The following is a 27,098-nucleotide window of genomic DNA, read 5'->3' as shown; positions in this document are numbered from 1 at the left end:
AGTGAGTGGAGACGATGAAATAGGGGAGAAAGATAAGGTCACTGTGGAGAGTCGCTCGTACGAGAGCATTCAGGTGTGGACGGCAACGAGCAAACGCGACATTTGTGTGACGTGGAACACTAGGAAGCCAAAGCGTTTGTTGCGAAAGCTTATACATCTCATATCAATTATAACATTTATACCGACTATTAGATGTATATATTTTCCCTCTAGAAGATAATAAATTTATCTGAAAATTATTTTTTCTAGGGACATCTGAAAACTTAAAAAAAGTTTGAGGGAAATCTGAAAATTAAATACTTTCCACAATAAACATGATATGAAGTTATATCCTTCTATCGAATCGGGCCCGCCGTGGGCCCACCAACTACTAGTGCAAGAAGAACAGGTGCCAACCGTATATTAACCTGCTCACCCCGGTCACCCGAGCTCGCAGCAAAACAGATCATGGCGACCCCTCAGATCTACCGCAAAACCCTCCTCCCCGTCCTACTCCTGCTCGCGGCCGCGGCGCTCTACCCAGCCGCCGCCGACGGCGACGAGGTGCTCGCCCTCACGGAGTCCACCTTCGAGAAGGAGGTCGGCCAGGACCGTGGCGCGCTCGTCGAGTTCTACGCTCCCTGGTCCGTGGCTCTCCCTGCCCTCCCTATCTCCTCGTGTCACGACGTACTTGTGTAGTTTGACCTGCGCGTGAGCCGCTTGGATCTGGATCCGTGGCTGCTTTGCTTCCTCCCCTGGTCGCAGAGCTCGGATCTCTGATGGGATCGTGCACGGGTTGCCGCTGGGACGGATCGTAGCGAAATTGTAGCTCGGAGTAGAGCAGTCTAGATGCTGCTGGACCGAACTCCCGTTGGAGTGGGAAAATATCGGGATCTTTAGCTAAAACAAACGATCTGCCTTGTTCACGCTGGCAGACGGAACTGTTTTGATCTCCTTTTGGCGTGCACCAGAATTGGAATTGGTATTAGCCTGTTGAGAATTTTGCTGCAATTCTGATCCCAGTTTTTGGATCTCAGATTTGTTTGAAAAAAATCTGGGTACGAGAGTAGAAACGGTCTACCGGTAGTAGATTCCGATCAAATCTTATTTTGTGGTGATCTTAATGCATCTTTGGCTTACATGCGCATTGTCATAGCAAGTAAAGCGTCCGCTTTAAGGGTCATCTTTGATGTTGTTAGATATCTGGTGGGTTTTTTTTTTGGATCATATTCAATGGTAGAATGCTTATTTGCTTTGTGTGTCAGAATGAACTTAAGTTTTTACTACTTGGGTTGTTCCAGTAAGTGTTGAACTATATTTTCTACCTTATACCATAGGCTTGTCGGTGAATCAGTTGGTGCATCGAACTGAATATATTATCAAAGCCAAGAGCTGTTGAGCTCAAAACCCATCTTTCAATACCAGCTCAGGCTTATGGGTGACTTGTTTGGTGCATCAAAATCAACAGTAATAATTCATTGCAAGTATGAAAACAATAATCTATTGTAACGAGGAAAAGCTTAAACCAAGCTATCAACTGATGGATTGCAAATCATACCAAGTGATCCATGTAAATTATTCATAGTTGTGGTAAGTAATATTATCAATATACGAACCAATCCTAGTTGATCAGAGGCAATTGCATTTAAAATCGTGTCTACTATTTCTGTTAGTCTCATATTTATTATCTTGTTTGTAAAAACTATTTCTTCCTTAGATGACTGTACTTTTCTACTCTTTGGTTCATTATTTGATGATTGTTTTCTGTTTTATAGGTGTGGCCACTGCAAGAAGCTTGCTCCGGAATATGAGAAGCTTGCTGCAAGTTTTAGAAAGGCTAAATCAGTCTTGATTGCCAAGGTAAATTTCGTGCTTTTGAAAGTGTTTTGTACATTAATGCTATAACATTTTTTTGCCAACAACTGTATAACATATACTGTTATTAGCCTCTAAATTGCATAGTATTTGTTATGGCATATTTACCAAGTTTCTCTCTATCCAGGTTGACTGCGATGAGCACAAGAGTGTGTGCAGCAAGTATGGAGTTTCTGGCTACCCCACAATCCAGTGGTTTCCCAAAGGTTCCTTGGAGCCCAAGAAGTGAGAATGCACACTTTGTTTTTGATCAATTCACTTTTTGTTATAAAATAAAATCTGAAAACTTAATGTTGAACTCATTGTTTAGGTATGAGGGTCAACGCACTGCTGAAGCCCTTACAGAATATGTTAACTCTGAAGCAGGTAAACTCCAACTTGTGGTGTAGTACATTTTCCAGCCATGCTGTCTTAGGTGGGTTTCAAGTCAGTCGGGTTCTCTATGACCATTTAATGGATTATGTAGAACATTTAAGGTTTCACCACAGGAAAACTAAGTTGGAAGATAAGCATCACACTGAAGTAGAAATTAGACAATTATTAGCACTTAAGCAATGTGGTGGCACTTCCTTTGACCCCCTTGTCACTTGTGCATGTGCTATTGGTACCATTCATCTTCAGTTATACACTTAACAGTTAATACTGGAAAGGCTGCTGGAGTTACTTGTGTAGCATCATTATATTTATATGTATATGTTGGTGTCTCTCATTTTCGTTTTAGTCCTGTTGAGTGTTACTAGCCTTATAACTTCATGGTGGTCCTTTAATCTTTGACATCTGTCTTTCAGCAACCAATGTGAAGATAGCAGCAGTTCCTTCAAGTGTTGTGGTTCTGACCGAGGAAACCTTTGACTCAGTTGTCCTTGATGAAACCAAAGATGTCCTTGTTGAGTTCTATGCCCCATGGTAGGTTATTATGATCAGTTTGCTATGCACCAAAATCTACTTCATTGCACCACTTTAATGGACATAATTTCATCAAGTGCCATTTTTGCTTGACAGGTGTGGTCACTGCAAGAGTCTTGCTCCGGTTAGTTGTAGATCTCAGTAACCTGGCAATTTCCTTAATAATATACTTTTCTCATACAAGAAATGTCATGCATCTTCATTTTTCAGCTTTCTAACTCAAGTTTGTAATTTCTTAGATATATGAGAAGGTGGCCTCTGTTTTCGAGCAAGATGAGGGTGTTGTGATTGCTAATCTTGATGCTGACAAATACACAAGCTTGGCTGAGAAGTATGCACTCTGAATTCTCTGTTCTAAACTTCTAATGACTTTTGTAGACTGGTCTCCCTTTTTTTTAATGTAATTTCGTGAAGTTTTCCTGAATGAACCCAAATGGAAGACCTGTTAAATCTAACACATTAATCTGACTTACCTACCAATTTTGGTTATGCATGATATTTAACCACATAATGGAAGAAGAATTTTAATCGTGTATATTACTTTCAGGTATGGAGTTTCTGGTTTTCCCACATTGAAGTTCTTCCCGAAGGGTAACAAAGCTGGTGAAGAGTATGAGAGCGGTCGGGAGTTAGATGACTTTGTTAAGTTCATTAATGAGAAAAGTGGAACTAGCCGTGATTCGAAGGGTCAGCTTACTTCAGAGGTTGGTCACACATGAGAGCACACTATGGAAGTAAGCTGGGTAAAATGTAATAATCTGATAAAGCCTATCCGTTGCAATTTCTGTAGGCTGGGCTTGTGGCAAGTTTGGATGCTCTTGTCAAGGAATTTCACAGTGCTGCTGATGACAAGCGGAAGGAAATCCTCTCTAAAATTGAAGAGGAGGCTGCGAAGCTCAGTGGTCCTGCTGTCAAGTACTAACTTCTACCTCTCCTCCACTGTGTTTGCAAGTTATCAAATTGTTCTCAGATTTTATTTTAATGTTAGTAGTAGCAATGCCATTGATGCCCTCAAACATTTTTCTTCTATAAACCAGGCACGGAAAGATCTATGTGAATGTTGCAAAGAAGATATTGCAGAAGGGCTCTGACTATACCAAGAAGGAAACTGAGAGGCTTCATCGCTTGTTGGAGAAGGTGGGCAACAAGAAAGTTGATTCTTATCACATTATTTTTACTTTATCTCCATATTTATGACCTAATTTCCTGTTTCATAACATGACAGTCGATCAGTCCTTCCAAAGCCGATGAATTCGCCATCAAGAAGAACATTCTTTCAGCCTTCTCCTCTTAATGGTGATGACCCACGTGCCCCAGCCCTGCCATTGTTGGGGTGTAGTCAGTAGTGCAACAGTACCACCTGCCACAAGAGAGAAGTGAAGGAAGACAGAGAGAAATAGAGATCAGAGAGATGGCAGTGAAAGTTTAGCGGCGATAGATTATCTGTTCTGGTTCAATGTTGAACAACATCTGATATCTGTTTTCTCTGCCGTTAACTTTTATGGTTACAGGGATTCACTTTATTAGCAGTAAAAGGGTTTACTCAAGAACAAACAGTACCAACTGGTGATGACATTAATAAATCTGCCATTTGTGTTTTTTCAGTCTGAGGAGAGAGTTGTCACTTGAACGTTCCAATTTCAACAGACTGCTAACTGTTCTACTTCGCAAAAATTCAATATGAGTCATATACTATATATATATATGGTACCGTTATCAGACCCGTCGATCCACATAGGGATCGGCACAGACAGTTGTATCGCATGCTGTATTGCGTTTCCTCGAATGGATCGCCACGAGTAGTTGGGGGAATGGAGCGATGAATTAAGCTAGGTCGTTGCACTCATGATGCACTGGGGCTGTTCCAGGATGGTATGGCAATAGCGAAATATAATTCTTAAACCGGCAATGCTACACACACGGGCAACAATTTTACGGGGTTTCACGGAGAGTCTTAGGTGTTTTTTTTAATTGGCTGCAAATCAGGACGAGGGGCCCCACCCAACTGAAAATAGGGGGGCAAGTTTAATTAGAAGGAGAAGGAAAGAGCCCGTATTAGTCCGTGAGTATAGCATTTTCGTTCTTAAACAGTGTACAACCTTGTTTGGGAAAAACGTAATGTAGCCTTAAACAGTGTACAACCTTGTTTGGGAAAAACGTAATGTAGCCGCTGGAAGTGTAACGGAATGTCTCAAAATGTTGACAAGGAGGGAGTGTTCGGAGTCCCTCCGCTCCAGACTCAGCTCGCGGAGTTGGCGGAGCTGCAGGCTAAAATAGTGGAGCTGGAAAATAGGTGCTCTGCAGATCCTATAATTCCACGGAGCTGGTGGATAGCTGAACAGCCCGAAGTTCAGTTAGTACCTGGAAGTTGTTCATTCGGGTGTTATCTGATTTTCGCAAAATAAATGTAATTGTATCAGAAAAACAACTTTACAGCAACTCTAGTGATGATTGATGGACACATCTTTAGCTGGTTCCATGGAAATACATCAAATCTTTGCGTATGGGAACATCAGAATCATTTCATAGTCCAAAATCACATAAACTGTACAGAAACTACACATCTGAACTAGAAAAACCTGCAGAAAATCACATAAACTGTACAGAAACTACTTATGTAATCTAAGAACTACCCTTTGAAGAGATTGTTGTACAAGAGACGGCAAAGGGAGAGAGACGAGCTGGATGCTTTCAGAAAATTCCCATTGCTATAAAAAAAATTCAAGATTACAACAGCAAAAAACCTGATCTCCCATTGTGGACTTTTTCGTTCAAACAGCAGACAGGTACTCAAATGCCACAATTTCAAGATTACCGAAAACAGCCAGATTGCAACAAATCTAACAGCATAGAAAATTACAACAGCAAAAAACCTGATCTCCCATTGCCATAATTAATACTACAACAACTGCATTGTGTGATTGCACTCTGATAGTATCTATCTAGTTTTATCCATACTGGCGTCAGAATTACCTTGGTTATCATCTTCTTGCTTGAACTTGGGGCCACTCAAGACATCATCAGCTGTGCAGCCGCCGATGTAATCAATATCGCGCTCCTGCCGCCCATAGCTGTTTTCAGCCCCCTGGTAGCCACTAGCTTCATTATCAATTGATTTCCTGCAAGATGGTCTTTCCGGCCCTCTCAAATCTTCCAGATGTTCATGACCATGTTCATCATCATGCTCATGGACATGCTCTTGCTCCTGCCGGCTGCCGAATGACGGGTCGTATGCGTGGGGACCATGCACCCTCATCTGCACCGACCTCAGTAGCGCGGTTCGCCTCAGGTCTGCGCCGTGGCACATGTCATTGGGTGAAGACGGGAACCGGCCTTCATTCTCGGAGCCACGTCGAGGGTGAGAGCAAGCTACGGATGAGAGGGAGCAGCTGGGGAGAGGATATGGGCTTGATGGTAGGAAACCAGCTTGCGGTTTCTGGAACCGATGAGGAGATGACATTGGACTAGTTGATGGGCTGACCATTGCATCGCCTTGACTCCCGTTGGGGTTTAGTTGTGTGTCGAAGTACCGGTAGTCATCTGAGTCTTCTGACATTGGTGAGTATTGGGAGATTATTTCGTCCCTGAAAGTGACAAATAGGAAAACACATTATAACGTGTGCACCATAAGAAATATAATTGCTGAGAAAGAGCAGCACTATTATACCTACTGAAATAAGCCCCGCAATCAATTGTATCAAATATAAAGAGACGGATTCAAGAAAAGAAAAAAAGACCTGCCAAAACTAACAAACAAGCAATAATTGATCTTTGATGGTTCCAAAGTGTATCAAGACAGACGGAACGCATATACTTATATAAGTATTCTATCCTCAAGCAGACTGCTTATGACCACGGCTCCTAAATGGATAAGCGTCTGGCGAGAAGACACTGTGGACAACAATATTCAGAAGCATTCCTTAAGTAATATTCTTAATTATATCATGATAGCTTGACATGTTCTAGAACATGCTTATAATGACTCAGTAAGTTAAATGCTTACATGTGGATGCAATCATCGAGCAATAAAGTAGAAGGATCAGATTGTATCCAAAAGCTCCAGATTAGTCATAAGCATATAGATGGAAGACTTTGTCCAGATTATTCACTGTTCATGCTGTGTATTACATAACCTTCGGAATACAATTGTACTACAAATACATTAGAACCAACCGTACCGTTACACGTAATATTAATTCCTAGATGCTTAATCATACTATGAAAATCAGCATGAACTTTGTAAGGAGTTCTGACAAACTATGCTAGTCATCTTATAAAATATTATAGTGTGGTGGCTGTTCTAGAAAATGCAGCAATATCGTAAACATAACTTTTAGATAAGCTAGAGAAAGGGTTGAATGGATGAAAATGATACCCTCACTATTTTAAATGTAATAGAAACCACACCGGAGTTACTATCCCCAAATCTTAATTTTTTATTTATGGTCAAGTAATTGCTGAAATATTTGAAACAGAGGCCACACCAGCCCTGTTTGTCGTAATCTGAAACCCAAGGATATTGACCGTGTTTCTCAAAAGATTAAAGAGAAAATTAGGGTGTTTACAAATTTATAGAGAACTGTATGGATAAGATAGAATAATAGATCACTTTTAGGCAAAAGATGAGCATATTATAACTGAAATAGATAGGGAACCACAAAAATATTTCATTCCTCCTCTCACATAATAGAGCTTCTTTGATTCACAGGATTCCAAAAAAAAAATAGGAATATGAAAAACACAAGAATGTGATAGGATTGCACGTGCAAAACAGAGGATTGTGAAAACACGGGAATTTTGTGGAATTGGGTGTTTGATTCGAGGGAATATTAAAAACACAGGAATCCTAAGAAGCTTCAAATCAAAACTACATGCAAAGGTAATATCATATTGGTTTTATATGCAACTTATGGCCTTTGCCTTGTTCTTTGTGCATAGAAATGCAAAAAAAAGTTTGAGTGGATGGTAAAATTCCTTTGTTTTTCCTTCGAAAATCACACCAAAGGAAAAATTCCTCCATTTTTCGTATGTGAAAATCCTCTGAATCAAATGTATTAACAATGTCACGAAAGGAAGTTTCTATTACATATTTTCCTCCACTTTTCCCATGAATCAAAGAGGCCCTACATTAGCTGCTGAATTTGGAAAATAATAGATTGATAGTAATCCTACTGGATACTACGAGATCGAAAGAGTATACATGATATCTATATCTTGGATTCCTGAGACCCGCTTTTCGACAAGGAGCAAAGATGTAAACATGATGAAATGTACACGGAATCAGAGCACACAAACCTGACACAAGAGAAACTCTCCGACCTCGCAGGGGACTCCATGATGTTGTCGGCAAGCGAATCTCCAACAGACAGCCCGTTCAGGCTGGACGCCATTATCTGCATTATCACAGTCAGCTGATAAAGCAACAATATTCAGTACAGTTTTACAAGAATTCGAAGCTATTTGAAACGAGTTGGCAGCACAAATTGTAAGAAGCAGAATTAGAGATCAGCAAGAACAAAATTCAGCGCCAGAAACCAAGGAAGCCCGTCTCTCTCCTAGTGGAAAAATCACGGATCAAAGGATTCGCTAATCGACGCAACGAGAGAAGAACTCTGTTCATGGAAGCTAGAAACCGCCCAGAATCTGAAACAGAAAACCGTTTCCCCAAACTGATTCAGGCCCAAACCAAGAACCAAGGGGAGGCACAGCCATGGAGACTGAAGGGGCGCCGACCTCGCTGAGGTACCGCTTATGGGAGTGGAGGTTGTCCACGTACACGTCCTCCTCCGGATCCCTCCCGCGCTTTCCGCCACCGCTGCCGCCGCCAACACCGGAGGAGGAAGGCGGCGACATTGCGGCGCCCTCGCCGCTGCCACCCGCCATCCGCGCGGCGCGGCGCCGCGGCACGGGTTGCTGGATTGGCTGCTTCTTGGAGTTGGAGGTGAGGGTGGGAGCTGGAGAAGAGTCGAAGGGGAAAAGTGAGGGGAGAAAGCGCTGTCTCGTTTCCGCTCTCCGAGTCTAAGCACAAAATCCCAACTCGCGTGATTTTAGAAAGAATTGTTTTCTCATGAAATTTATACACAAATTTTTAGAAAAAAATGTTCAGGTTTTCGTGAAATTTTAGGAAGAAATGTTTTCTCATGAAATTTATACAAAACTCCAGTGAAATTGCTGCGAAAAAGTGAGGTTTTTTACTTTTTACTGAGTTCAGAGATGAATTACTAAGGGAGAAATATCTCTCTCTCTTTCTGCTCTCCGAGTCTAAGCACAAAATCCCAACTCGCATGATTTTAGGAAGAATTGTTTTCTCATGAAGTTATACACAAATGTTTAGAAAGAAATGCTTTCTCATGAAATTTATACAAAATTCCAATGAAACTGCTGCAAAAAAAGGGTTTTTAGAGCATCTCTGGGAGGTGATGTAAAATAGGGCAGCTGCCCAAAAAACGTTTTTAAGGACATTTGAGCCAAAAAATGACGGTTCAGCAGCTACCCTATCTCTATATTTTTGTTCTCAGTTCAAAGTAGTCCTAAAATTTGGGACATGGAGTATCTGCTCCCGAGCTCAAATGCTCCCTTATTAACAGTAAAATAAAAAAAATAGTAAAAGAATTTAAAAAATTCTAAATATTTTTGGTAAACTTCGACAAATGTTTAGTACGCTTGCAAAATTTCAGTACGAAATGACATTTGTGGAAGGCATGGCAAAAAAACTGATGTTTCAAAAATGCCAGTTTTGAAAACATTTTGGAGTGTTGATTTGCCACGCGTTTCACGAATATTATTTCGTGCTGAAGTTTTGCAAGTATACAAGACATTTGTCAAAGTTTACCACAACAAAAGTTTAGATTTTTTTGATTTTTTTACTATGTTTTTATTTTACTGTTCATCAGGGTACATTTGAGCTTAGGATCAGAAATCAATCCATTTTGCATGTTATACTACTTGATCCTCCTCTTCTATACATGCGTAGGTTTGAGCGGAGCTTGAAGCGTGATAAGGAATCTAAGCACAAGATCACGCCTACTCCATCCGCGAAGGAAGCATGGAAGAGGAGGAAGAAGCAAGGTGAACCTTGCTGGAGCCGCCGGAACCTTCGGCCTCCATCTTGGAGCTTCTAGCCCCCGAAACTTTCGGCATCCCTCATGTGCAGCAGTGCAAACTCTTTGGGAAGCCCGGAACTTCCGGCCCCTGTCTGCCGCAGCGAGTTGGGCGCAACCCATGTTCCCCTCCTCACTTACCCCTTTGTGGCTAGGACTATATATATAGCCTTCCCTCTCCTCCATTCTAGAGTTATCTAAGATTAGAACCAAAACTATAGAGCTTAGCTCATGTATGATGTATCACCCCTTATGGGATTACTCCTTCCATGGAGATGGCTCCACTCATGGAGATGAAGACCTCCTCTTGAGGGGATGACTCCTTAGGAGTACAAAGGACTCCACTTGTGGAGAAGGATCCCACCATAGGATTATCAAGACCCATCTCTCCTAGAGATTCGGACGAACTGCTTATGTATTTTTTTCTTTGTTGTTGTTGGATGCTTGTGATCTATCTCGTTGCTTGTGATTTGAGTGTCTTGTGAATGTATATTTTCCAATGGAGTTCTTTCCCCCTTGTGTTCTTTATGTTACTCCTCAAATCCACCTCTAATTCATGAAGATCGGGCAAACAAGGGTTTGGCCCTACACCATTTGGTATCAAGAGCAAGGTTGCCACGAATTGAAACCCACACCTCTCCACTTTCTACCCTCAGTTCAAAGTTTTAAGCCCTAATTCGAAATTTTTCCACAAAAATAGCCATACCAAATTTCTTGTGATTATTGTTCCTTGTGAGTTTTTGTTGATTTAGATCCGTGGATCTAGTGTTTGGCACGTGAATCTGCCTTTTCTTTGTGTCACTATCCTCAATTTTTTTTCTTTTGCTGCTTCATTTTTGCCCTGAAAGTCGAGTTTCTCCACCCCAAAACTCAGATCTGAAATTTGGAGTTCGACCTCGCAGTTCTTCTATGAACCCTGGACCTTCCGGGCACCCCCGGAACTTCCTCTCCTACCCCCGGAACTTCCGGGCTAAACAAGAGGTTGCAAGTTGCATCGTAATTTCAGCATTGCCCCAATTCACCGTTTTTGCTCTAATTTATGACCCCAGACTTTGATTTGAGCGTTCTTGGGCACGTTCTGAAGCTATCGATGTGCCCGAGGCCCTTATATAGGTTTCCACATCATTTGGCCACGACAAATTTGGAGGTTCTTCATCAACACCGAGACCCCTCCACAGATCATCACACTCATGCCACCAGTTCATCACCAACACTTCCTCAGAGTGACTATCTTGTACCTCTCCATCGACTACATCAACCAACAACGCTCAACATTGACGACGACCATTCATCCCTTTGACACCAACAACTGGAAGCAAGGCCGGCTACCTCCGACTTCGTAAAGGGTTAAGTGTGACAAAGGTATTCATTCTGTCACACACTTTTGAAGGAAATATGCCCTAGAGGCAATAATAAAGTTATTATTTATTTCCTTATAATCATGATAAATGTTTATTATTCATGCTAGAATTGTATTTACCGGAAACATAATACATGTGTGAATACATAGACAAACAGAGTGTCACTAGTTGCCTCTACTTGACTAGCTTGTTAATCAAAGATGGTTATGTTTCCTAACCATGAACAATGAGTTGTTATTTGATTAACGAGGTCACATCATTAGTAGAATGATCTGATTGACATGACCCATTCCATTAGCTTAGCACCCGATCGTTTAGTATGTTGCTATTGCTTTCTTCATGACTTATACATGTTCCTATGACTATGAGATTATGCAACTCCCGTTTACCGGAGGAACACTTTGGGTACTACCAAACGTCACAACGTAACTGGGTGATTATAAAGGAGTACTACAGGTGTCTCCAATGGTCGATGTTGGGTTGGCGTATTTCGAGATTAGGATTTGTCACTCCGATTGTCGGAGAGGTATCTCTGGGCCCTCTCGGTAATACACATCACATAAGCCTTGCAAGCATTACAACTAATATGTTAGTTGTGAGATGATGTATTACGGAACGAGTAAAGAGACTTGCCGGTAACGAGATTGAACTAGGTATTGGATACCGACGATCGAATCTCGGGCAAGTAACATACCGATGACAAAGGGAACAACGTATGTTGTTATGCGGTCTGACCGATAAAGATCTTCGTAGAATATGTAGGAGCCAATATGGGCATCCAGGTCCCTCTATTGGTTATTGACCAGAGATGTGTCTCGGTCATGTCTACATTGTTCTCGAACCCGTAGGGTCCGCACGCTTAAGGTTACGATGACAGTTATATTATGAGTTTATGCATTTTGATGTACCGAAGGTTGTTCGGAGTCCCGGATGTGATCACGGACATGACGAGGAGTCTCGAAATGGTCGAGACATAAAGATTGATATATTGGAAGTCTATGTTTGGACATCGGAAGTGTTCCGGGTGAAATCGGGATTTTACCGGGTTACCGGGAGGTTACCGGAACCCCCCGGGAGCCATATGGGCCATCATGGGCCTTAGTGGAAAGGAGAAAGGGGCAGCCCAAGGGGGCTGCGCGCCTCCCCCCTTCCCCTAGTCCTATTAGGACTAGGAGAGGTGGCCGGCCACCCCTCTCCCTCTTTCCCCTTTGGGAATCCTAGTTGGAATAGGATTGGGGGGGAGTCCTACTCCCGGTAGGAGTAGGACTCCTCCTGCGCCTCTCCCTCTTGGCCGGCGCCCCCTTCCCCCTTGGCTCCTTTATATACGGAGGCAGGGGCACCTCTAAACACACAAGTTGACACAAGTTGATCCACGTGATCGATTCCTTAGCCATGTGCGGTGCCCCCTGCCACCATATTCCTCGATAATACTGTAGCGGAGTTTAGGCGAAGCCCTGCTGCTGTAGTTCATCAAGATCGTCACCACGCCGTCGTGCTGACGAAACTCTTCCCCGACACTTTGCTGGATCGGAGTCCGGGGATCGTCATCGAGCTGAACGTGTGCTCGAACTCGGAGGTGCCGTAGTTTCGGTGCTTGATCGGTTGGATCGTGAAGACGTACGACTACTTCCTCTACGTCGTGTCATCGCTTCCGCAGTCGGTCTGCGTTGGGTACGTAGACAACACTCTCCTCTCGTTGCTATGCATCACATGATCCTGTGTGCGCGTAGGAAATTTTTTGAAATTACTACGAAACCCAACAGTGGCATCCGAGCCTAGGTTATTGATGTTGATGTTATATGCACGAGTAGAACACAAGTGAGTTGTGGACGATACAAGTCATACTGCCTACCAGCATGTCATATTTTGGTTCGGCGGTATTGTTGGACGAGACGACCCAGACCAACCTTACGCGTACGCTTACGCGAGACCGGTTCCCTCGACGTGCTTTGCACAGAGATGGCTTGCGGGCGACTGTCTCTCCAACTTTAGTTGAACCAAGTATGACTACTCCCGGTCCTTGCGAAGGTTAAAACGGAGTCTATTTGACAAACTATCGTTGTGGTTTTGATGCGTAGGTGAGATTGGTTCTTACTTAAGCCCGTAGCAGCCACGTAAAACATGCAACAACAAAGTAGAGGACGTCTAACTTGTTTTTGCAGGGCATGTTGTGATATGGTCAAGGCATGATGCTGAATTTTATTGTATGAGATGATCATGTTTTGTAACCAAGTTATCGGCAACTGGCAGGAGCCATATGGTTGTCGCTTTATTGTATGCAATGCAATCGCGATGTAATGCTTAACTTTATTACTAAACGGTAGTGATAGTCGTGAAAGCATAAGATTGGCGAGACGACAACGATGCTACGATGGAGATCAAGGTGTCGCGCCGGTGACGATGGTGATCATGACGGTGCTTCGGAGATGGAGATCACAAGCACGAGATGATGATGGCCATATCATATCACTTATATTGATTGCATGTGATGTTTATTTTTTTATGCATCTTATCTTGCTTTGATTGACGGTAGCATTATAAGATGATCTCTCATTAAATTATCAAGAAGTGTTCTCCCTGAGTATGCACCGTTGCCAAAGTTCGTCGTGCCCAGACACCACGTGATGATCGGGTGTGATAAGCTCTACGTCCATCTACAACGGGTGCAAGCCAGTTTTTGCACACGCAGAATACTCAGGTTAAACTTGACGAGCCTAGCATATGCAGATATGGCCTCGGAACACGGAGACCGAAAGGTCGAGCGTGAATCATATAGTAGATATGATCAACATAAATGATGTTCACCATTGAAAACTACTCCATCTCACGTGATGATCGGTCATGGTTTAGTTGATTTGGATAACGTAATCACTTAGAAGATTAGAGGGATGTCTATCTAAGTGGGAGTTCTTAAGTAATATGATTAATCCAACTTAAATTTATCATGAACTTAGTACCTGATAGTATCTTGCTTGTTTATGTTGATTGTAGATAGATGGCTCGTGCTGTTGTTCCGTTGAATTTTAATGCGTTCCTTGAGAAAGCAAAGTTGAAAGATGATGGTAGCAATTACACGGACTGGGTCCGTAACTTGAGAATTATCCTCATTGCTGCACAGAAGAATTACGTCCTGGAAGCACCGCTGGGTGCCAGGCCTACTGCTGGAGCAACGCCAGATGTTATGAATGTCTGGCAGAGCAAAGCTGATGACTACTCGATAGTTCAGTGTGCCATGCTTTACGGCTTAGAATCGGGACTTCAACGACGTTTTGAACGTCATGGAGCATATGAGATGTTCCAGGAGTTGAAGTTAATATTTCAAGCAAATGCCCGGATTGAGAGATATGAAGTCTCCAATAAGTTCTATAGCTGCAAGATGGAGGAGAACAGTTCTGTCAGTGAGCATATACTCAAAATGTCTGGGTATAATAATCACTTGATTCAATTGGGAGTTAATCTTCCGGATGATTGCGTCATCGACAGAATTCTCCAATCACTGCCACCAAGCTACAAGAGCTTCGTAATGAACTATAATATGCAAGGGATGAACAAGACTATTCCCGAGCTCTTCGCAATGCTGAAAGCTGCAGAGGTAGAAATCAAGAAGGAGCATCAAGTGTTGATGGTTAACTCGACCACTAGTTTCAAGAAAAAGGGCAAAGGGAAGAAAAAGGGGAACTTCAAGAAGAACGGCAAGCAAGTTGCTGCTCAAGAGAAGAAACCCAAGTCTGGACCTAAGCCTGAAACTGAGTGCTTCTACTGCAAGCAGACTGGTCACTGGAAGCGGAACTGCCCCAAGTATTTGGCGGATAAGAAGGATGGCAAGGTGAACAAAGGTATATGTGATATACATGTTATTGATGTGTACCTTACTAGAGCTCGCAGTAGCACCTGGGTATTTGATACTGGTTCTGTTGCTAATATTTGCAACTCGAAACAGGGACTACAGAATAAGCGGGCACTGGCAAAGGACGAGGTGACGATGCGCGTGGGAAACGGTTCCAAAGTCGATGTGATCGCAGTCGGCACGCTACCTCTACATCTACCTTCAGGATTAATATTAGACCTAAGTAATTGTTATTTGGTGCCAGCGTTGAGCATGAACATTATATCTGGATCTTGTTTAATGCGAGACGGTTATTCATTTAAATCAGAGAATAATGGTTGTTCTATTTATATGAGTAATATCTTTTATGGTCATGCACCCTTGAAGAGTGGTCTATTTTTATTGAATCTCGATAGTAGTAATACACATATTCATAATGTTGAAGCCAAAAGATGCAGAGTTGATAATGAAAGTGCAACTTATTTGTGGCACTGTCGTTTAGGTCATATCGGTATAAAGCGCATGAAGAAACTCCATACTGATGGACTTTTGGAACCACTTGATTATGAATCACTTGGTACTTGCGAACCGTGCCTCATGGGCAAGATGACTAAAACACCGTTCTCCGGTACTATGGAGAGAGCAACAGATTTGTTGGAAATCATACATACCGATGTATGTGGCCCGATGAATATTGAGGCTCGTGGCGGGTATCGTTATTTTCTCACCTTCACAGATGATTTAAGCAGATATGAGTATATTTACTTAATGAAACATAAGTCTGAAACATTTGAAAAGTTCAAAGAATTTCAGAGTGAAGTTGAAAATCATCGTAACAAGAAAATAAAGTTTCTACGATCTGATCGTGGAGGAGAATATTTGAGTTACGAGTTTGGTGTACATTTGAAAAACTGTGGAATAGTTTCGCAACTCACGCCACCCGGAACACCACAGCGTAATGGTGTGTCCGAACGTCGTAATCGTACTTTACTAGATATGGTGCGATCTATGATGTCTCTTACTGATTTACCGCTATCATTTTGAGGATATGCTTTAGAGACGGCCGCATTCACGTTAAATAGGGCACCATCAAAATCCGTTGAGACGACGCCTTATGAACTGTGGTTTGGCAAGAAACCAAAGTTGTCGTTTCTTAAAGTTTGGGGCTGCGATGCTTATGTGAAAAAGCTTCAACCTGATAAGCTCGAACCCAAATCGGAGAAATGTGTCTTCATAGGATACCCAAAGGAAACTGTTGGGTACACCTTCTATCACAGATCCGAAGGAAAAACATTCGTTGCTAAGAATGGATCATTTCTAGAGAAGGAGTTTCTCTCGAAAGAAGTGAGTGGGAGGAAAGTAGAACTTGACGAGGTAACTGTACCTGCTCCCTTACTGGAAAGTAGTTCATCACAGAAAACTGTTTCAGTGACACCTACACCAGTTAGTGAGGAAGCCAATGATAATGATCATGAAACTTCAGATCAAGATACTACTGAACCGCGTAGATCAACCAGAGTAAGATCCGCACCAGAGTGGTTCGGTAATCCTGTTCTGGAGGTCATGCTACTAGATCATGATGAACCTACGAACTATGAAGAAGCAATGGTGAGCCCAGATTCCGTAAAGTGGCTTGAAGCCATGAAATCTGAGATGGGATCCATGTATGAGAACAAAGTATGGACTTTGGTTGACTTGCCCGATGATCGGCAAGCAATTGAGAATAAATGGATTTTAAGAAGAAGACTGACGCTGATGGTAATGTTACTGTCTACAAAGCTCGACTTGTCGCAAAAGGTTTTCGGCAAGTTCAAGGAATTGACTACGATAAGACCTTCTCACCCGTAGCGATGCTTAAGTCCGTCCGAATCATGTTAGCAATTGCCGCATTTTATGATTATGAAATTTGGCAAATGGATGTCAAAACTGCATTCCTGAATGGATTTCTGGAAGAAGAGTTGTATATGATGCAACCAGAAGGTTTTGTCGATCCAAAGGGAGCTAACAAAGTGTGCAAGCTCCAGCGATCCATTTATGGACTGGTGCAAGCCTCTCGGAGTTGGAATAAACGTTTTGATAGTGTGATCAAAGCATTTGGTTTTATACAGACTTTCGGAGAAGCCTGTATTTACAAGAAAGTGAGTGGGAGCTCTGTAGCATTTCTGATATTATATGTGGATGACATATTACTGATTGGAAATGATATAGAATTTCTGGATAGCATAAAGGGATACTTGAATAAAAGTTTTTCAATGAAAGACCTCGGTGAAGCTGCTTACATATTAGGCATTAAGATCTATAGAGATAGATCAAGACGCTTAATTGGACTTTCACAAAGCCCATACCTTGACAAAATTTTGAAGAAGTTCAAAATGGATCAAGCGAAGAAAGGGTTCTTGCCTGTGTTACAAGGTGTGAAATTGAGTAAGACTCAATGCCCGACCACTGCAGAAGATAGAGAGAATATGAAAGATGTTCCCTATGCATCAGCCATAGGCTCTATCATGTATGCAATGCTGTGTACCAGACCTGATGTGTGCCTTGCTATAAGTTTAGCAGGGAGGTACCAAAGTAATCCAGGAATGGATCACTGGACAGCGGTCAAGAACATCCTGAAATACCTGAAAAGGACTAAGGATATGTTTCTCGTATATGGAAGTGACAAAGAGCTCATCGTAAAAGGTTACGTTGATGCAAGCTTTGACACTGATCCGGACGATTCTAAATCGCAAACCGGATACGTGTTTACATTAAACAGTGGAGCTGTCAGTTGGTGCAGTTCTAAACAAAGCGTCGTAGCGGGATCTACATGTGAAGCGGAATACATAGCTGCTTCGGAAGCAGCAAATGAAGGAGTCTGGATGAAGGAGTTCATATCCGATCTAGGTGTCATACCTAGTGCATCGGGTCCAATGAAAATCTTTTGTGACAATACTGGTGCAATTGCCTTGGCAAAGGAATCCAGATTTCATAAAAGGACCAAACACATCAAGAGACGCTTCAACTCCATCCGGGATCTAGTCCAGGTGGGAGACATAGAGATTTGCAAGATACATACGGATCTGAATGTTGCAGACCCGTTGACTAAGCCTCTTCCACGAGCAAAACATGATCAGCACCAAAGCTCCATGGGTGTTAGAATCATTACAGTGTAATCTAGATTATTGACTCTAGTGCAAGTGGGAGACTGAAGGAAATATGCCCTAGAGGCAATAATAAAGTTATTATTTATTTCCTTATAATCATGATAAATGTTTATTATTCATGCTAGACTTGTATTTACCGGAAACATAATACATGTGTGAATACATAGACAAACAAAGTGTCACTAGTATGCCTCTACTTGACTAGCTCGTTAATCAAAGATGGTTATGTTTCCTAACCATGAACAATGAGTTGTTATTTGATTAACGAGGTCACATCATTAGTAGAATGATCTGATTGACATGACCCATTCCATTAGCTTAGCACCCGATCGTTTAGTATGTTGCTATTGCTTTCTTCATGACTTATACATGTTCCTATGACTATGAGATTATGCAACTCCCGTTTACCGGAGGAACACTTTGGGTACTACCAAACGTCACAACGTAACTGGGTGATTATAAAGGAGTACTACAGGTGTCTCCAATGGTCGATGTTGGGTTGGCGTATTTCGAGATTAGGATTTGTCACTCCGATTGTCGGAGAGGTATCTCTGGGCCCTCTCGGTAATACACATCACATAAGCCTTGCAAGCATTACAACTAATATGTTAGTTGTGAGATGATGTATTACGGAACGAGTAAAGAGACTTGCCGGTAACGAGATTGAACTAGGTAATGGATACCGACGATCGAATCTCGGGCAAGTAACATACCGATGACAAAGGGAACAACGTATATTGTTATGCGGTCTGACCGATAAAGATCTTCGTAGAATATGTAGGAGCCAATATGGGCATCCAGGTCCCGCTATTGGTTATTGACCGGAGACGTGTCTCGGTCATGTCTACATTGTTCTCGAACCCGTAGGGTCCGCACGCTTAAGGTTACGATGACAGTTATATTATGAGTTTATGCATTTTGATGTACCGAAGGTTGTTCGGAGTCCCGGATGTGATCACGGACATGACGAGGAGTCTCGAAATGGTCGAGACATAAAGATTGATATATTGGAAGTCTATGTTTGGACATCGGAAGTGTTCCGGGTGAAATCGGGATTTTACCGGGTTACCGGGAGGTTACCGGAACCCCCCGGGAGCCATATGGGCCATCATGGGCCTTAGTGGAAAGGAGAAAGGGGCAGCCCAAGGGGGCTGCGCGCCTCCCCCCTTCCCCTAGTCCTATTAGGACTAGGAGAGGTGGCCGGCCACCCCTCTCCCTCTTTCCCCTTTGGGAATCCTAGTTGGAATAGGATTGGGGGGGGAGTCCTACTCCCGGTAGGAGTAGGACTCCTCCTGCGCCTCTCCCTCTTGGCCGGCGCCCCCTCCCCCCTTGGCTCCTTTATATACGGAGGCAGGGGCACCTCTAAACACACAAGTTGACACAAGTTGATCCACGTGATCGATTCCTTAGCCGTGTGCGGTGCCCCCTGCCACCATATTCCTCGATAATACTGTAGCGGAGTTTAGGCGAAGCCCTGCTGCTGTAGTTCATCAAGATCGTCACCACGCCGTCGTGCTGACGAAACTCTTCCCCGACACTTTGCTGGATCGGAGTCCGGGGATCGTCATCGAGCTGAACGTGTGCTCGAACTCGGAGGTGCCGTAGTTTCGGTGCTTGATCGGTTGGATCGTGAAGACGTACGACTACTTCCTCTACGTCGTGTCATCGCTTCCGCAGTCGGTCTGCGTTGGGTACGTAGACAACACTCTCCTCTCGTTGCTATGCATCACATGATCCTGTGTGCGCGTAGGAAATTTTTTGAAATTACTACGAAACCCAACAACTTTTCCTTCCTTACCATCACTTTGATAGCCTCACCGTCTTTGCGATTACCTTCGTACCTATTGAGACTAGATATCCGAGTATTGTCGGGTTTCACAAAAATGTGAGCACCATAGTGATACGATATCATCTTGTTACACCATTTGGTATATCATATAGTGCACTGAAAATCATTGAATATGCACTCCCAATAAATTCTACTGTATGTTTGAATTATGTATTTTTCACTCCCAATAATTTTTATGTTTAAACTTTAAATTATGTTTTTTTCCTTATTTTATTTGTGTGTTATATTAATTGTTATGTGTATTCGTATTGTTCAATGATTGATGTACATGTGTTTGCATGGATTTAAGGTTTCGAAAGTGGAGGATGGAGGATGTGGATGCCAGGGTGGGCATATAGGGGGTCACCGGCTCATGCACGCTCCGTCCACGGACATATAGGGGTCAAATTTGCCCAGTCCGGGCTCTTAAGCAGCCCTGTCGAGGTGGCGAGCATTGCATCACATGATAGTACTCTTCCTAATCAACTACCATTTCCCCGCAAATAAAAATGTTACTGTGCACTTTGCAAGAAACAAAAAGAAGTATACTGTGGTGGATAGGACCAGCATATATTGTACTCCCTCCGTAAAGAAATATAAGAGCGTTTAGATCACTAAAGTAGTGATCTAAATGCACTTATATTTCTTTACAGAAGGAGTACTCCGTACCAAAGAATCGTGGTACATCGTGACAGACCATGTCCAAACACATCGATTTAGCAATCCAATATTTACAGGGAAAGTGGCTATGTCACAGGGTCATAACAAATGTTACTACAGTTTATATCAAAAAATGTTACTACAGTTTCAGGTAAACGCCTTTCATGTGGAGGAAGCAGGCAGCCAAGCACCAGAAGATGATCTCCACGAGGACGAAGGCCAAGGTGCCCCAACGTTTCGAATGGAAGATGGCCTGGAGCAGAGACTCCGTGGCATCCACCTGAAAAGCAGTTTTTTTTCTGGGTTATCTCTCATGAAACCGGGGGTGCTTCAGGGGTAACAGCGGCGGATAATTTTCCGAACCAATAAATGCGTGACCAGCATGGTACTTGGTGTGCGCGATAAATTGGCATGAGCTCTACATAATCTACAACAAATATGGCAGGAGATGCATATGCATCAAATACATACCAGGTTGTTCTCAGGTGACCGCCAGCAGAACCCTTGAATAAGCGTAGGGAAGAGCTCACAAGCTGCCAGGACATATACTATAAGCGCATTCATGCCCATCCACTGGAACAGAATTAATGGCTTCTTGATGTGGATAACATCGACCTGAGAAACATATAGGTTGTTAGATTTGAATGAATAGACTTCATGATGATCTAGTTTGTTAGATTTGGTTCCAAAGTATTATGGGAAAAATAAGGTGATATCAAGATTAATATGATTGAGAATACCAATGTTACAGGCAACAGCCTGGACCAAAGATTACACAACTTACTATGCCGTATAGCAGCAACAGAAGGAACCCGGATACTCCACCAGCCAGCAGCATGTAGCTCACAGTATACAAAGGCTTGCTGAAAGGCATACCTAAAGACCAACAAGCCGTCAGCACAGAAATGGAAGGTCTAATTTGAATCATGGTTCCCGGCATGTCACTCTCCTGTAGAATGCAGACTCACCTAATAATTGTAATAAAAATCCTGAGACTGTTAGCACCGTTGAAGCTAGCAGCCATGACATCATTCGCTGTGAATGAGTCTGCAGCAGAAGCAAGGTTAGAGAAGTCTGGAAATGTCTCTTTGTTTCATAATTCTGTTTTGCTCAATAATGAAGGTTCCATGGTTGAAAACTTGAAAATGTACTGCATTTCAGGTGATGTACCTTGCAATGAATCAAGACATGACCAAAATGCAAACCAACAAAGCAACTCACTGCAGCCATCAATGTACTGCGAAACCAGGTGGAAAGAAAGACGGGGTCACAATCTGATTTTTCTAGGAGAGATGTCAGTTTTCGTAGTGCTTGTTTAACATTAGTTGGTATGATAAAGAAGCCTGGTATTATTAGGTATGCAATCAGCAATTAATTAATAACAGAAGCTATATATAACTACCTTAATAAACCCTCCGGGTCAAAGGGAGCCAGGCACCAGTCTGGCGCATTCGGAGGAAGCGGTCCATAATCAGGGGAATTAATACTGCATTCCTATGGTTGAATGAAAAAGAGAAATTTGATCCTTAGGATATATTACAGAACTTCTATCCTATGGAGAAATTGTCTTAAACTCTTTGATGCTGAAGTAAAAAAATAGTATTCTAAGCCCTAAATCAAAACCTTAGTTCTTTTGTACACTGGGTTCTTGTACAGGTGACTTTCCCCAAGCAAAACCCGATCTACAAAGCCAACTGCATTGCAAGGTGGTCCAAGACTACCTCTAAGTCCACACTGGACCTGCAAGTTAACAAAACAAGTGCAACAAACAGGTACGTAAGTGCAACAACATAGATATGACGATGTTCAGTTGTTTGAGGCTAAAAATAAAAGAGTGAAAGGCCCAACCAGGGAGGGGAGAGGGGTTAATCATGGTGTGGCATGTAGTGGTAATAGTACGCGACTTGTGTCTATCAGGTAGTTGGCAGAAATGCTGGTAGAACCGGCACTTGGAAAGTCGGTTGACATTTTATTAATATGATTGAATAATCAAGTTTGAACTCCTGGATCCCCAAGGTAACCAGCCGAGAGACCCCATTTTAATTAAAATTGTGTTTGAGATTGAGTTTGAGTTAGCAACTCCCCACTCAGTTTCCAACAGGGTGTGGTACTAGTTTTTTTTATACTAGGTGTACTAGCTTAGGTTCTGTTGCCTACTAAACCAATTCCAAGGAATTTCCAAGAACAAACCAATTCGACAAAAGATGATGGACACCGAGATCTGAATCTTAAATTTATATCAATCTTATCAATTAGCTTTCCGAATTTATTTACAAAGAGAGTCATTTCTCACTTAGTCAACAGGCAACAGTGTCGAAGTGTATTTACTGGGAAATATATCAAGTGCCAAAATTGAACTGCAGCAGCTTGAGTAGCCACGTCAATTCAAACATATCACCACATATAAACAATTATCACGTGCCGTAAAAATCATAGTGTTAAAAGTACATAATACTACATCATCCAATGATCCAAAACAACTTCAGAGCATACATCCTAATATCTTCAAATAGAACAAGGTAATTAGGTCTAACTGAGAAATTCTCATCTTACCGTTTTGAACCCAACATCATTGGTTGGATTTGAAAAGGCCGAACTGCTAGTCTGAACTTTAAATTCCCAGTTTGGAACATATAGACCAAATACCAAGCCAATGTACAGAGCTGAAATCATTATGGCCATGATCCTTCAGAAGATAAACATAAGTGAGTACTGGTACTAGTGTATATCATGTTCTGTGTTCAGAATAATTCTTAGTAAATCCATACAGCTTATCTCATCCAAAGTACACCCAAGTTACAAGATTTGTACATTTTCTGACTAACAGCAGGAAGTTATCTAATCACAAATATACAGCGTGACAGAGGAACCAAAATTTGATATAAAAGGCCTCATAAACTAAAAACAACAACATTCTGAAACAGGCAATGAAACATGCTATTTTATACAGTATCACTGAAAATATTATTTTGAGGCAGAGCTCAGTTTACTGAATCACAGGAAATAGCAAGAGCATAATATAATGGATTGGATTCATGCTTCCAAAAGGCTTAATACTAATTCATGAAGAATGTAGATAGTGCAAAACCAAATATTTTCTTAATAAAATGTTACCATTATTGACTAACCACTCCACGAAGTACTTCTTCACAAATGATACTGTCGAATCCACCGAAGTATTGTTCACAAGCCAAATCTCAGAAATTGCTGCTAGAAAGTATCCAATAGCTATTCTCTACCAGAAGCAAAATGGCAATTAGAAAAGTTAAAATTCAGTAAATAGAAAGAAGACGAATACAAACTCGAAAATAAACATATGTAGTTTACGAATTACCTGTAACACACCTAGCCATCGAATATGATCCAAATCAACGCCATAAGTTAATTTGTGCCGTCCATGAATGTATCCTCCTAAAAGAAAAAAGTTTGTTTAAGCTAAACGCTAACACAAGAGAAATGAAATAAGACAGGTGATCACAGTATATCTAGTAAAGAACTAGGATAAGTATCACCTTGCAAAATTACGCCCAAGATGAAAAGCTTGATAGCCCTACATGCAGCCTTCTTGGATGTTGCTATCTTGTTTGGTGTTTTCTGTAGTGCACCATCCATATTTGTCAGATGTTATTCAATAATGAGTTGATCAATGGTTAAATTGCACACTGAAAATCAAACATCTAGGTGGAGATATGCAAATCAGTGGTATTCTAGGTAGAGCAGAACTAACACAGGGAATAAGATTTTGTTCACAGCAACTGAAGTCCACTATCTAAGTGCCGTGGCATAGTTGAAGGTTTTAAGTACATAATTTCATAAACGGAAATAGAGTTCCTCACATAACCCAGGACCTCACTAGTCCAACCTCTACAGCGATAATCATTAATTCCTAGTTCCCCGTTAAGGAATAAAGAGTACCTGATGATAATAATATACTTGGTATAGAAGCTAGGAATGAAAAGGTTAATTTTAGAATGCTAGACAAACTCAACAGATTGCCCTACTGAGGTTTACAACAATTTGGCAACGAGAATACAACCCATGATCTCTTTCATCTTCTTTCCTTTTTTCTTTTTCAGGCGTATAATACATGATCTCAGTAGAGCAACTTCTACAACGAACCGTTGGTTCCCAGTTTCCTACTTTGAAATCATGGTTATCTGATGATCAAAATAGTTCACACACTTATAAAAGGCTTAAGCAAACTTTTGAGGAAAATGGTAACCAAACTGAACGTTTTTGCTCTGTGAATGTTTTACAAGGGTCTGGCATCCATGAAAATGGCAAAACAGATCCTCAAACTTCATTTTGGAGAAGTTGTAGTGTGCTCAGGAGGCACTTAAGTACTTCCACTCTATAAAAATATCAGCGGTTGCTTATGATAAGGTACAACAGGTGCATAACATTCTGTAGGTTAGTAACAGTTGAAGACGCCCAAGGTTAGGGCAAATGAAAATCTAGCAAGCACTGAACCATTTCCCGGTCCCTACAGCCCCAACCATTTGGTTATGTTCATATAGCACGACCATTTGGTTCTTGGGATGGTTATACACTTGTACTACATCGTTTCATAGTGGTGAGCGGATAGTACTCGTAAGTAGTAAGCATCAGTAATTCGGTATACCTTGAAGACGAGGGCGGCGGAGACGCCGATGATGAAGAGGAAGGCCGGCATGACGAAGTCCGCCACAGTCACCCCGAACCACGGCGCGTGGTTTATCCCCGGCCACGCCCCGCCGGCGTCGTCCACGAGTATCATCATCTGCTCAAGCGCAAGCAGACACGATTGGCACGCGAATCAGAAGAGAAACATACAAGCCTGTGGGAAGAGCCGAAGAGGTTAGGGTTCTACTGACGGCGACGGTGAGACCGCGGAACACATCGAGCGAGGCCACCCGCTGCGGCTTCTGCTGCTCGGGCTTCGCATCCGCCCCCGGCGGCTGCGGCCGCGAAAGGGATTCGGGGTATGGGAGGATCTCGTTTCCGGTCTCAAGGAGGGGGCGGCGGCGGTCGCCGTCATCTCCGTCGCTGGCGACGGCGACCACGGTGGCGTCCATTTTGGGGATCTCCTGCTGCTGTCGTATGCAGAGCAGTATTGCGGAGGGTGTGGAAGACCGGACTAATCTATGTAGTTGTTTTTATGCTTTCTGTGGACATTTGACATCACATCAGCTCTCGTAGCTCAGTTGGTTAGAGCACCCGTTTAGTAAGCGGGAGGTCTTGAGTTCAACTCTCAACGAGAGCAACTTTATTTTTCGTTTATTTATACCATGAAACCCCATAGTAATTGATCTCTTTTCCCCCTTCTTTTTCTCAAGTACTCCCTTCCATCCATATTAATTGTTTCAATTATTTTCCACACTCTTTTCCCCCTTCTTTTTCTTAAGTACTCCCTTCCATCCATATTAATTGTTTAAATTATTTTCCACACAAAGTTCAAGCATAAATTGTTGTTAAAAAATCAAACTATTGTTGGTTTCTGGTTTCTGCTCCATATGATCCTGGTGTCTCAACTCTCGAGGAGAGCAAATTTAATTTCAGTTACCTTAGCATGAAACCCTGTAGTAGTTGATCTCTTTCCTTTTCTCAGTTTTCTTAAGTAGTCCTTTCGATCCATATTAATTGTGGCTGATTTAGTAATATCGTGTGACGCTCCCGAAATTAATCGTGCACTAAACATCCACGCAGTATGCACGATCAAGATCAGACTTACGAAATATCACAACTCCCAACAAGAGCAATTTTAATTTCAGTTTATTTATACCATGAAACCCTATAGCAATTGATCTCTTTTCCCCCTCCTTTTTCTTAAGCACTCCCTTCTATCCATATTAATTGTGGCCAAATTAGTAATATCGTTAAATTATTTTCCGCACAAAGTTCAAGCACAAATTGTTGTTAAAAAATCAAACTATTGTCGGTTTCTGGTTTCTGCTCCATATAACCCTTGTGTGAATTGTCAACTCTCGACGAGAGCAAATTTAATTTCAGTTTAACTTAGCATGAAACCATGTAGTAGTTGATCTCTTTTTTTTCTCTGTTTCCTTAAGTAGTCCCTTCGATCCATATTAATTGTGGCTAATTTAGTAATACCGTGTGACGCCCCCGAAATTAATCATGTACTAAACATCCATGCAACATGCACGATCAAGATCAGACTCACGGTATAATATTACAACACAACTCTACGACTCAAATTTAAACAAAGAAATAGAATATTACAAGCCAGGGTAGTAAGACCTGATATTACATCAAGAGTTAGGTCTTAGTACAGACAATTACAAAGGTGCCTTAAGAAGGAAAAAACAAAAAACGACTCTAGATCGAAAAAGCGCAGGCCTCCTGCCTGGGACCTCCGAACTACTCTCCAGTGTCGAACTCCACGTAGTAGCAAAGCTTGGAATCCTCTGGCTCCTGGGC

At 42.1% G+C, this 27,098-nt stretch overlaps 3 protein-coding genes and 1 non-coding gene across 6 annotated transcripts; 2 read left to right on the top strand and 2 right to left on the bottom strand.

Annotated features, from left to right (window-relative positions):
* The first annotated feature begins 430 nt into the window (after positions 1-430).
* LOC119326799 (protein disulfide isomerase-like 2-1) lies at positions 431-4,367 on the top strand. The gene is made up of 11 exons (XM_037600404.1): positions 431-623; positions 1,755-1,839; positions 1,982-2,079; positions 2,165-2,220; positions 2,643-2,760; positions 2,857-2,884; positions 3,000-3,091; positions 3,308-3,464; positions 3,551-3,675; positions 3,798-3,897; positions 3,986-4,367. The coding sequence occupies exons 1-11, from the start codon at positions 448-450 to the stop codon at positions 4,052-4,054; spliced, it is 1,104 nt and encodes a 367-aa protein (XP_037456301.1). The 5' UTR covers positions 431-447; the 3' UTR covers positions 4,055-4,367.
* A 416-nt stretch (positions 4,368-4,783) lies between these two features.
* LOC119326782 lies at positions 4,784-8,738 on the bottom strand. 3 transcript variants are annotated; one of them, XR_005158178.1, is made up of 5 exons: positions 8,494-8,738; positions 8,056-8,153; positions 5,734-6,344; positions 4,903-5,121; positions 4,784-4,859 (listed from the first exon to the last, which is right to left on the bottom strand). XR_005158178.1 is itself a non-coding variant. In XM_037600397.1 (4 exons), the coding sequence occupies exons 1-4, from the start codon at positions 8,641-8,643 to the stop codon at positions 5,111-5,113; spliced, it is 870 nt and encodes a 289-aa protein (XP_037456294.1). In that variant the 5' UTR covers positions 8,644-8,738; the 3' UTR covers positions 4,784-5,110. The 3 variants fall into 3 exon arrangements, 2 of the variants coding, with proteins under 2 accessions (XP_037456294.1, XP_037456289.1); XM_037600397.1 differs by having other exon boundaries at positions 4,784-5,121; XM_037600392.1 differs by lacking the exons at positions 4,784-4,859; positions 4,903-5,121 and having other exon boundaries at positions 5,443-6,344.
* An 11,949-nt stretch (positions 8,739-20,687) lies between these two features.
* On the bottom strand, positions 20,688-25,783 carry LOC119326770 (heparan-alpha-glucosaminide N-acetyltransferase-like). Its single transcript, XM_037600385.1, has 13 exons — positions 25,535-25,783; positions 25,303-25,440; positions 24,194-24,275; positions 24,016-24,092; positions 23,810-23,916; positions 23,235-23,367; positions 22,305-22,421; positions 22,084-22,175; positions 21,852-21,918; positions 21,650-21,728; positions 21,466-21,557; positions 21,153-21,296; positions 20,688-20,961 (listed from the first exon to the last, which is right to left on the bottom strand). The coding sequence occupies exons 1-13, from the start codon at positions 25,733-25,735 to the stop codon at positions 20,821-20,823; spliced, it is 1,470 nt and encodes a 489-aa protein (XP_037456282.1). The 5' UTR covers positions 25,736-25,783; the 3' UTR covers positions 20,688-20,820.
* A 66-nt stretch (positions 25,784-25,849) lies between these two features.
* Positions 25,850-25,923, top strand: TRNAT-AGU. The gene has a single exon. It is a non-coding gene; the product is annotated as a tRNA-Thr (tRNA).
* Positions 25,924-27,098: the final 1,175 nt, after the last annotated feature.

The sequence above is a fragment of the Triticum dicoccoides genome, chromosome 1B (genome assembly GCF_002162155.2).
Source record: "Triticum dicoccoides isolate Atlit2015 ecotype Zavitan chromosome 1B, WEW_v2.0, whole genome shotgun sequence".
NCBI classification, from domain to species: Eukaryota; Viridiplantae; Streptophyta; class Magnoliopsida; order Poales; family Poaceae; genus Triticum; species Triticum dicoccoides.
This window is presented reverse-complemented; position numbering and strand designations above follow the sequence as displayed.

Bases quoted from the DNA above. Each gene is read 5' to 3' on its own strand.
- LOC119326799 (XM_037600404.1), top strand. From the start codon at position 448: ATGGCGACCCCTCAGATCTACCGCAAAACCCTCCTCCCCGTCCTACTC. The intron at 2,221-2,642 runs GTAAACTCCAAC...TCTGTCTTTCAG, and splicing joins ATATGTTAACTCTGAAGCAG to CAACCAATGTGAAGATAGCA. The intron at 3,676-3,797 runs GTACTAACTTCT...TCTATAAACCAG, and splicing joins CTCAGTGGTCCTGCTGTCAA to GCACGGAAAGATCTATGTGA.
- LOC119326782 (XM_037600392.1), bottom strand. From the start codon at position 8,643: ATGGCGGGTGGCAGCGGCGAGGGCGCCGCAATGTCGCCGCCTTCCTCC. The intron at 8,154-8,493 runs GTCGGCGCCCCT...GTGATAATGCAG, and splicing joins ATAAGCGGTACCTCAGCGAG to ATAATGGCGTCCAGCCTGAA. The intron at 6,345-8,055 runs GTTTGTGTGCTC...TGTCACTTTCAG, and splicing joins GAGAGTTTCTCTTGTGTCAG to GGACGAAATAATCTCCCAAT.
- LOC119326770 (XM_037600385.1), bottom strand. From the start codon at position 25,735: ATGGACGCCACCGTGGTCGCCGTCGCCAGCGACGGAGATGACGGCGAC. The intron at 22,176-22,304 runs GTTTTGATTTAG...ATTCAACCATAG, and splicing joins CAGTGTACAAAAGAACTAAG to GAATGCAGTATTAATTCCCC. The intron at 21,297-21,465 runs GTAAGTTGTGTA...TATGTTTCTCAG, and splicing joins TGTTGCTGCTATACGGCATA to GTCGATGTTATCCACATCAA.